The sequence below is a fragment of the Cupressus sempervirens genome, chromosome 7, assembly GCF_028749045.1.
Source record: "Cupressus sempervirens isolate cs-2001-9-10 chromosome 7, ASM2874904v1, whole genome shotgun sequence".
Lineage (NCBI taxonomy): Eukaryota > Viridiplantae > Streptophyta > Pinopsida > Cupressales > Cupressaceae > Cupressus > Cupressus sempervirens.
In genome coordinates, this window is record NC_143124.1 from 557,680,506 (window position 1) to 557,692,169 (window position 11,664).

At 34.3% G+C, this 11,664-nt stretch overlaps 1 protein-coding gene across 2 annotated transcripts in view; it reads left to right on the forward strand.

Moving 5' to 3' along the window:
- LOC149547990 (dynamin-related protein 3B-like) overlaps positions 1–11,372 on the forward strand; it is a 113,850-nt gene extending 102,478 nt beyond the window's left edge. Inside the window, exons 17-21 of one of the 2 annotated variants that reach the window (XM_089792021.1) lie at positions 9,408–9,556; positions 9,658–9,804; positions 10,149–10,201; positions 10,329–10,428; positions 10,659–11,372. In XM_089792021.1, the coding sequence (XP_089648147.1) occupies positions 9,408–9,556; positions 9,658–9,804; positions 10,149–10,201; positions 10,329–10,428; positions 10,659–10,907 (698 nt within the window). In that variant the 3' untranslated portion in view covers positions 10,908–11,372. The remainder of the gene's footprint in view (positions 1–9,407; positions 9,557–9,657; positions 9,805–10,148; positions 10,202–10,328; positions 10,429–10,658) is intronic. The other variant, XM_089792022.1, reaches the window with a different exon arrangement.
- Positions 11,373–11,664: the final 292 nt, after the last annotated feature.

Genomic DNA, 11,664 nt, shown 5'->3' on the forward strand with positions numbered 1-11,664 from the left:
AAGCCCTTTTTGCTTATAGTTATCTGAGGCAAATAGATTAAAATTACTGTTTGGATTCGTCCTTTATGATCAGTAAGGAGATTATTGAATTATGTTGCCAAAGCTTTTGCATTGGATTTTTCCGCATTCTTTGCTCAACAGACAGGGATGGTGTGAAATAAATTTGTGCTTCCTCATCCCTATCTAATTGGACTGGTCACCAAGAAAATTAAAATCCCTTTTGGACTAACATCGAATTGCATATAAGATTTATCTCTTGCAAGGCATAGGAGTAATTGATGATATTTTTAGATATATATTGTCTCATAAAGTTGTACGTAATAATCTTCATTGAGATTGACTTTGTTGCCCAAATAAGCAAAGGCACTGGTCTTTTATTGAATTATAATCATTGGGTTTATAATTGAAGGCAATAATCTATATATTTCTTTCTTGCAAGCACCAACGCAATTGTTAGAAAGATCAATATGAAACGTTCAGTCATTTCAAGCATTCATTCAACTTTATTTTGATCGAGTTCAAGGACCTTGCTAGCCTAAGAACTCACCAAGTCTAAATTCTCTATATAAAAGCTTTGAATCAGGTGGTCATGTTTGAGGTGAAGGTTAATCGGCCTAGGTGTAGCGAAGCCTAAAGTGCAAGGGAATTTGGATTATTCTTGTTCCTTGGCTAGAACTGATTGAGGAATCTGATTGGACAATTGGCAAAGCTCTTAGATTTCCAATCTGTGGTTTTGGGAACCAATAGAAGGATGCTATGCTAGAAGAATACAATCCCATTCTCAAGAATGATGTCTAGGATATTGTTCCTAGAGTCAAAGATAAGTTAGTCGTGTTTCAAAAAAACATGCAACAGATGGAAGCATAGACAAACACAAGGTTAGATTTTTCACAAGAGGATTCTCTCAAAATGAAGGCATCGACTATGAAGAAACGTTTGCTCTTGTTGTCAGATATACCTCATTCAGAACAATAATTGCCATTGCTTCATCTAAAGGATGGAAATTTCACCAAATAGATGTAAAGACCGCCTTCCTAAATGGAGTAATAGAAGAAGTTTCCCTAGAGAATCCTGAAGGATTTATAGTACATCAAAAACATTCCCATGTATATAGATTGAAGAAAGCTCTATATGGACTCAAACAAGCTCAAACTTGGTTTCTCCTAAAATGATGTAGACACAAACTCATACTTCAATATACAAAAAGGAGATGCTGATTTTGGTACTTTATGTTGATGATTAGTTGATTACAAGAGAAGATCACTTCATAGCTAAGTGTAAACAAGATCTTGCATCCAAAATTAATATGAAAGATTTGGGATTACTTCACTACTTCCTAGGTTTAGAAGTATGGAAAAAATCAAATGAAATTACTATAAATAAAGGGACATATACAATAGATATACTAAAGAGATAAGGAATGATGGATTGCAAGCCTATGCTAACTCCTATGGAAACAAGTTTACAAAAGTTAAAAGAGGCAACTGCAGACTCAAAGAATGTTGACCCTACTCTCTACCGACAGATTATTGGCTCCCTAATGTATATAGTGAACACCATACTTGACATTTGTTATGTAGTGTATGCATTGAGCCAATTCTTCTGTGAACCTAAGCAAGTACACCTAGAAGCAACCCAACACATCTTAAGGTATCTCGATGACACAATTGGATATGGCTTAAGATATAAAGATGTAGAATAAAATCTACATAGATACACTAATTTTGACTAGATAGGAAATATGGTGGATTGAAAAAGTACTTAAGGATTTTTCTTTAGCCTAGGATCAGCGATGATATCTTGGTTCAGTAGGAAGCAATCATTAGTAGCATAGAGCTCCACTGAAGAAGAGTATATTGCAGCATCAATGGGAGCACAGGAAGCTATATGGTTAAGAAAAATTCTAGTTGGGCTATTTGGAAAACCACTAGAACCTACCATTATTCATTGTGACAACCAAAGTTGTATCAAACTCTCCTTGAAACCAGTGTTCCATTACAAATCAAAAGACATTGAAAAAACATATCACTACACCAGTCATGGTTGAGAAGAATGTAGTTGAATTGAAGTGTATCAGTACAAAAAATCAGATAGTAGACATCCTCACTAAATCTCTTGCAAAAATGAAGGTGGGAACACTTTTGAGGTAAACTTGGTATGGTAGTAATTATTGAGAATGATTATCAGCATATTTGATTATTGTACTAATAAAAACAATTTTTTTCATGAGTGTTATTTCATGACTATTTGGGCCTTGTGTACATCATATAGAAGTGACAACTTCTAAATGATTATCACTTGTATTTGTAGAAGCTATTGAAAGGTGATGATCTTGCAATAACTTAATCATCTATTATGATGGATATTATATGATGTCTAAGCAAATCATGATAGATTATATCTTGATCAACCAACTAAGAGATAGATGTCACCACATAGATATCTATGAGTTGTATTGTATAGATATGTCATGGTGGATTCACATCCTTAAACAAACCATGAATATAATGTTCCTATGGTAAGTATCATTGAGGATACGTGTGCACATACCTTATGGATATTTTGAGTATTTGGTGAATATCATGCGACTTGATATTCTAAGGCCATTACTCAGAGTACTTGGTGAATATTGCGTGATTTGATACTCTGAGGCCATAACTCGGAGTACTTCGTGAATATCATGTGACTTGATATTCTGAGGTCATTACTCCTAATATCATGAGATGATATCTAATGGCGAATATCTTGTGATCAAAGATATTGTTAAACATGCCATTCTAGATATTACACTGAGGTAATATCATATCATGTGTTTGTCCTCCCTAGCTAAGAGGGAGTGTTGATGTTTTGTAGCTTCAGTTGGATAAATCCTTTGAGACTAAACTATTAAAGATATATATTAATCTAATAATCATGATGTTTGACTGATCTCATATTGTTTGTTTTGACCGACTGTTTTATAGTTATGCAGATTGAAACATTGTGGAGTCACATCCATGCTGAGTCGTGACTCCACTGTGGAGTCACGATCCACCGTGGATGTGACTCCATGAACAAATACTTATATTCACATTATGTGATGGGATGAGTATCAAATACATAACTAAAATCAGTCTTCTGTGTCTTCTCATCTGCAGACAACAACAGTTAACATTCTTCATATAAATTACAGTCTGATATGTATACAACAGTCAACACAGTCTGAAGTCAGACTTATTGAATTTAAATACTTAGTACAGTCAATCAGACTTATAGATCAAAAGTCATTGTCTTCAAATTGATAAAGTATATCAACATTATTATTTATATAGAGAAATGAAATATATCCAGAGTCCATAATCTGATCATCAAATTTTAACATCAAGAAAAATTGAAAGATTTGGTGTAACAGCAAGTTGCCCATCTGCCCTATTAGGATCAAACAAACGTCTAAATTGCACTACAACTTGATCCCAAATTTTACATGTGTCAGGGTAGCAAAATTGTTGATGAATAGCTTCATTCAGATAAATTGGATGGCAGTATAATAACATACATGCATACATAATACACTTATATTATTCATACACATATATATTAGAATGCAGATTATTATAATATCATCCATTAAATCTGTATTTCTTCTCCAAGTATATTGATCTGCTCATACAGATCTATTATATGACATTTCATGTTCCTATACTGATCGAGACATGATCAATTAATCTGCTTATAAGTATATATATAATCAGATCGAAGACTGTTTAATTCTCTATGTAGATCAGTGACATTATGTAGAGGTTTGTTTGAAATCAAACTAAATAACAAACACCGATTGTAATCGGTTTATCTGCATAACTAATCGTATTTTGTGAAGAGACATGTCTTGTATGAACACGTCCATTCAAGGCATGTCTCCCCATTAAGATATATATACTTATAATTGGTCAAGAAAGAGAGCATAGAAATTGTATGCTCTTCCTGCTTTGAGTAATATGATCGGACTTCAATATTCAGTATTTATAAATATTCAATATACTTTACAATTTGAGATTGCTCGAAACCTTCATGTTCAGATCCGAATCTGCATCCATCAAATCAGATATTAGTAATTATACAATTAAGAATCAAAATACATCTAATCTGATATAAATTTAATCTACAATACATGGTATCACGGCCTAGCTAAGGAATATCCGATTAAATTTGGGAGTTGAGACTGTTCAAAAAAAATCTCTAAAAATCTGAATATTTGATTTTGATAAATTCTTATCATAGCAGGCACGATTACAGGTATTATAAATCAATATTGTTGAGGCGATGTAAATGGAAAGTAAAATATGATATAGATTCCATTGTTGAGACCAGCATAACTGGAAGCTGCATATTACTCATTATTTGGTGGTTGTCTTTTATCATCAATTTCCTTGGTGTGCGATCAACTTGTCTATAGACCCGCTTCATTGGTTTGAGCTGGTTCTGCTTCTTTTTGTACTAATTATATTGGACAGTTGCGTACTAATGATTCCATTGGCCAAGACTTTGATACTTGGAAGAGAAACATGATTGTGGAGAACACAAAGTCAACCTTAAGAAAGAATTGTCAATTTGTTGTTTGGATTTCCCCCCTTATTTACTTATGGTTCGAACTGAGCATTATTACTGGTGTTGAGAGGAATGGAGCAGCTGGATTGTCTAAGATGTGGAAGTTTGCAATACCTTTATATCCACCAACAGGAGTCTGTGAGCGCCCATATTTTGCGGGCAACCACTAAAATTTGATCAAGTCTATGTAGCAAAAATTGAGTAAAGAAACAAATGTAAATGCACATTTTGAAAATTGTGGAAATTTGAATACTTGTGTATTGGCTTAGTCACTGTTTAAAACGTAAGCCTTGATAAGACTTCCATGCCATGTTTGGCAGGAACTAACAAGCACTCCTACGTGTTGCATCAAATGCATATATGACACTGGTTCAAAGGCACAGAAGATTAGAATAGATGCCAAACAAACTAAATGTGGAATGTATGGAAGTCACAGGATATTATCCAAATATTTGATTCACATGCATAGATCGGTTCCTTCCAACTACTAAGAGAAAGGAAAGAGATTATGCATGGCTTCCACAAGACTAATTCTGCTGGCATCTGCTATGTTTTTCCTTGGTTGCATCCTCCCTAGAAGAAGACATGATGAATATGGGGTCAGCTTCTATTTGCTTCCACCAACATTAGAGACCATTCCTGGTTGTGCAATCTTCCAAGAGTAGGAACATCTGATTATTTAATGATTGATATGAATAGTTAATGAAGGCACTGATGGGATTAGGCAATTAGCATTTGCGTTGTCGAAAGAGTGTTCGATGAAAGATTTTAATGTTTCCTGGCAATTGTTGACAAATTACTTGAGGAGAAATAGAGAATTTTAGTGAATAACATTAAGGGATGTACAACAGATTTTAGATTAATACATAGAGTCCTATTGGGCAAATATCACAATCACAACTTGGTGTTCAAAATAGTTACAAATTATAGAGAAGTTGCAGTCCCTCGATATCATTTCAGAAATAAAAAATATAAATATGAGATAGTAAGTGAATGTAATATGTAGCGTCAAATATTATATCCCATCATGAGAAAAAAGGATTCAAGTCTATTATCCTTTAATGCTAAGATATGATTAGAGAGGGATATTACAACAGTGCCATTTTCCAACCTCATCCGTGTTTGAGAGAAGCATAGTACTCAATGAGTGGAATATGTAATCAATTGATAATCATTTTTCTTTCGATGTTGCTGGAAGGAAAGGCAGTCTTCTTGGCATATGGAGGCTAGTGCAAGTGGCATGATACCTGTTGCACCGGTGGCCTGTGTTAGTTGCTAACAGATGGACATGAATTCATCAAACAGGGCGCCAATATCTAGAAAATTAAATGATATCCAATATACAGATCAAATGTTCAATCATCTTGAGGAGTGTGTTGGAGAAGACGACGAACTTGTGCAAACATCTGGCCTTGTCACAAGGAATGGTTTCTTCTTAGTGGGATGGATGGAAATGAAAAGAATCCAGCTTCATCTAATCTGACTAAAGAAACACTAGAAGAATAGAAGAGATGGAGGAGAATGTCAAACAGATAGCTGCTTCTGACTTATCTTTGCTTCAGTTGGAGTAGCTAGAGGACTTTCTTAAATTGACTTCCAAGGAACTTGATTATTGGTTCAGAGGGAGAAGATAATGTTTCAATGACTTCTCTAGTGACAAGAAAATTGTAGCAATCAAGGAGCAAATAGTAGATATGCAATACATGGTTGTGACATTCATGGTGCTTCTATTTGAGTGAACTCTATGAAACATCCTGATCTCACCCTGTTGGGTATTTATGAAACCGTTTTGTTGATACTAAACTTGTATGTGAATGATGCTACGAGAAGTAGTCTTGATCATTCTACCCAAGTAGAGTTCATGGTTTCTATTAGCTGCTAATATGTTGAGTCTTGACATATCAGCTTCTTCAATAATATACACTTCAAATTTATAACTCACGTCAGAGATCAGGTTGTTCTGAGCAAATCGAGTATGGTTTCCAGTCCGGAGGCTCACTTCTCAAATCAGCCATAGTTATTTTCTACCTGCAAGTGTATCGAGTTGAAGTTTCTGTGTTAAAGATGACGATACAGTCCTATACCATGTGTGAAGGTTTGGGATATTAAGAAGAAAACTTGAGAATGTCTGAATAAGACAAATTGGGAGCACTACAGGAAGTTCAGCTTGTACAAAGATGCGTAATACAATCTTTATTTGCATTCTCCTTGACATGAAAATATGAATCTTACTTGACATGGTGCCTCAAAAAAATTATAATGTGATGATTGCAGAAATACTGGAAGATGCAAGATGGATAAAGAAAGCAACTACTAAAATTGCGTCCAAAGACTAAGCCATTCTTGCAGGTCCATACACCTGGTCATCAAATTTTCTAGATGGTTAACAATTATCTGGAAGTAGACTCAAAATAACCACTGTATGGGGAGCTATGAAAAATTCAGTCCAAGCTTGTGATGGTGTCATGACACTCCAAATCATCTAGAGGGCAGTGTCCTTTGACTACAAGAGGATGGACCAAGAAGCACAAGAAATTTCATTCAAAGGAAAGAAAACTTGATACTTAAAGTTATGAAGCTGAATTGAAGACGGACATCAGATTCAGATTGTCTGATAATCTGTTAGGGGAAACCTTGGACGAGGAGGTCAAGAGGTTGATGCATGTACTTGAAGTTTCAGATAAAAGCCCCATTATCATGAATATTTGGTGTCACCAAGCCTGGGGATAAATCCATAGTTAATCACATTCACTCATGTTACTATGAAATCAGACAAATACATTTGTGTACGAGAAACTACTCATACGAATAATGTTGTGATCATAATAGATAGAGTTGCTAGAAGATCTGCCAAGTGGATCATTGATCATAGTGATTTAGAGGCAGTAGACCATGGAGATGGTTTCTAGACAAGATACATTATCACTAAAGAATGAACAGCTGATATTCTCACCAAGTCTCATACCAAAGTGAAGTTTGTGCATTTGGAGACAAGCTTGGAGTTGTGAAGAATGAAGCCCTTGCTAAGGAGTCTTAGGATCAGTGATTTCTTGAAATGTACTTTATTGGATTCTTCTCTGTGAGAGAGAAGCTTAAATTAAAACCCTTGTTGCACCCTCTGAGAGTAGTTATGAATAGATCTACCCTCTAATATTTGTCATGGTGGATGTTGTGTGTGACGCCATGACAACACCATGTGAGAGAATCTGTGGTGACTCCATGTAAAACTCTTTTGCCATATGTGTGACTCTATGACTTTATGGGCCCCTTGTGTACATTATTGAAAGGTGACGATCTTTCAGATCATATACACTTGTGTCTAACATTGTAAGGTGGAGACTTTACAATGATTAGTTCAATATCATGATGAATATCATGTGACTCGATATTTGTGGACATGTCATAATAGTTAGTATCTCTTGGACATTTTGATAGATATCATGAGACTTGATATTTGTTGCAGATCATTATGTTCTTTATGAGATAATCATGGTTGATATGCCATGAGTTGTTATGGTAGACATCATGAGATGTGATGTCAGTGCACATACCATAGCTTGGATATATATAAGAAGAATTTCACACGACTTGATATTCTTGAGCATATCATATCATTCTATATATATATATATATATATAGAGAGAGAGAGAGAGAGAGAGAGAGAGAGAGAGAGAGAGAGAGAGAATGTTGATGTGAATAGCTTTGTTCAGATAAATTGGATGATAGTATAATAACATACATGCATACGTAATACGATTTGCTTATATTATTCATTCACATATATATTAGAATGCAGAATATTATATCATTCGTTAAATTTGTATTTCTTGTCCAAGTATAATGATCTGCTCATACAGATCTATTATATGACATTTCATGTTCTTATTATTATACTGACTGAGATGTGATCGTGTAATCTGCTTATAAGTATATATATAATCAGATCGAAGACTGATTAATCCTTATGGAGATTGGTGGCATTATGTAGGGGTTTGTTTAAAATCAAACTAAATAACAAACAATGATAAGAGTCGGTTTATCTGCATAACTAATCGTAGTTTGTGAAGAGACGTCTCTTGTATGGAGATGTCTCTACTTTGTGGAGCTACGTCCATCCAAGGCATGTGTCCCTATTAAGATATATATACTTATAATTGGCCAAGCAAGAGAGCATAGCAATCGACAAATGCTCTGCCCTGCCTTGAGTTATATGATCAGACTTTAGTATTCAGTATTTATAAATATTGAATATACTTTACAATTTGAGATTGATTGAAAGCTTAATATTCAGATCTGAATCTGCATCCATCAAATCAGAGATTAGTAATTATACAATTCTGAATCAAAAGACATCTAATCTGATATAAATTTAATCTACAATCACAAAAATATTCAGCATCAATATCATAATTAAATTGGGGATGGACTATTAAATGGTATTTATCTTTTGTTTCAATACTATTTACATATATCTGAGTCATTATATTATGAAAGGTTTAGGGTAGAATTCCATAAACTCCAGTGGAGCCGCATCAATTTCTTTATGATATTGGTGCTAAATAACACTAACATTGTGTTAAGAGCATTGAACCAGTGTTTCGAACCATATCTGTACAAAAGGCATCCAAATAAATAACCTTTCAAAGCAGACATGTATATAACCTTTAATTATTTTCAACTACTTTTGTGCCTCTGTAATCAACAGTATACCTTTGTGAACTTGCATTCCATTGCTCTGTAATATATTCCTATCGTGTTTTTAAAACTTTTATATGACCTAAGAAATTTTGGTGTGTTCCATCTAACCTGTGTAAATATACAGGAAATGCATCTGGTGGAAGTTGGGGTATTTCTTCAATTTTTGGAACTAGTGAGTCTCGTACTCCCACTAGAGAGAACTCAGTGCACAAGACATATAATGATCCTGTTCATAGTATAGATCCCATGTTTCCCAATATTCAATTGAAAGAAGTAAGTTTGTAGAACATATGTATTTACTTGGATAACTAAATGTATTCAACACTCACTGTTAATGTTACTAATAAATGTTTTATCTTTGATGTTTTTATCAGCCACCTGCCATATTAAGATCTACCGAAGCACAAACAGATGATGAGCTTGTTGAAATAACTGTAACAAAATTACTTGTGAGGTCATATTACAATATTGTTAGAAAAAATATCCAGGATGCTGTACCTAAAGCTATCATGCACTTTCTGGTAATCATTGTGTTTTCCCATCAGTTCATCTGTTCTGCAGAATTTCATTATTCCCATTGCTATGTGATATATTTTGATCAAAGTTCATTTGCTTGAAGATGAAAATTTATATTGACAATTTTCCTGGAAATATCAACAGGAGTAGTGTCTTAAAATTAAAAAACCAAGGTCAAACCTTCTTCATGACATTCATGACTTCTCAATTAACTATCTTGTGTCACAGTTAAAAATTCTGTAGATTATCTGCTAGTTCTTTTTCCATATGCAAATTTATTATTTTTCTGCTGAAAATAAGTAAATGAGATATGAGTCGTTGCCTGAATCCTTTCTGGAATTTTACTTAGGTACAAAAAACAAAACGAGAATTGCACAGTATCTTTATCCTGAGGCTATACAGGTATTGCCATTTATTTGACGCTAATGAATGGAGATACTCAATTTTAGCATTTTTGAGTTTCAGACCATATGGTTTGTTATGATTTAGTTTCAGTGGAGCTTAATTGTATTGACAATAATAAATACAGTGAAAAGAATTTTGAAGAACTTTTGCAAGAGCAGGAGGATATAGCAATTCAGAGGAAACGCTGCAAGGACATTCTTAGGGTCCTAAAGCAAGCAGCACGGGTAAGTGCTATAGGCTATGGTAATGTTTTGAATCATTACATGCAAATGGAAGGCTATTTTATGTCACCAATTTAGTTAAATATCACAATTTATCAACAGGCCCTTGATTTTCATATTTATTAGACTAAAAAGGATCTTAGAGGTCAAAAGTTTCTTTCTTCGTTTGTATGGATTGGCAGCTTATATTTGTATTACATAACTTGTCCTGTGGTTTTGTGCTTTCCATCCAGACATTGGATGAGTTACCCCTTGATTCTGACATACCATTGAAGAATTCAAGTGGAACAGTTGATGCAACAGGCTTGCCTAGGGCTCAAGGATTTCAATCATCAATGTTTGCAAGTGCAAGTGATGAATATGGTGCATTTGGACCTCAGTCTTCCAATATTCCTTATTTGGGTCCAACAAAGAATGCAAAATCTCGATCTTCTCATTCAGGCGAGCAACCGTCTTTTGTACCACTTAAGCATTTTGGTTAAGGGTGGATGACTTCTTTTTGTTTTCTGGAGCAGGTTATACAATTGTCAGTCTGTGAGCTTTTCAAAAGTTTATTATTGACAAGTTCTAGTTAATATTGAATTCGTGTCTAGTTGGCAATTTTAAGGCGTAGATTGCTCTTGCAATCTGGTTCAGAAATGAAGATGACAGATTAGTATCAAGTTGTTAATGTGTACCCTTGTGCTCACTGTCATTTTCAAACGTCAATTGCCTCTCCTTTGTATTGTCAAAGATGACAGGAAATTGAAGTCATAAAAAGAACAGTGGTTATTTCATGATACATTCTAGTTATAGTTTTTAGATTACAGCTTGGGCCTTACCTGGGATTTAAATTCCAGGGCAAGTAAATGGTGGTCTCTTGATCATTTGGCCTAACAGTATGAATATCATATTGGGGAAATGCTTTGTTTAATAGCAATACTAATAAAAAATTAACTTAATTCAAATTGTAGACTACCTGTTCGTACCATACTAGCGAAAAATTTTCAGAGCTACAATATGGTAAACCAAAAGATGAAGATTTTTTCGAAATTGGGAATCCAAAAATGCAGTGGAAGAATTGAAAAAATTTGCTTTTTTGGAAATATAAAGCAATGTAACTAGCAGTTGCATACAAATAGAGAAAGCAAAGAGTTTGCACTGGATATTTGGATATGTTCTTATCATCAGATTTTGAATTGCATATTGATGCGGCTAGTAAAAGCTTCATTTTTATCTTATTGATGAACAACAGTGTGA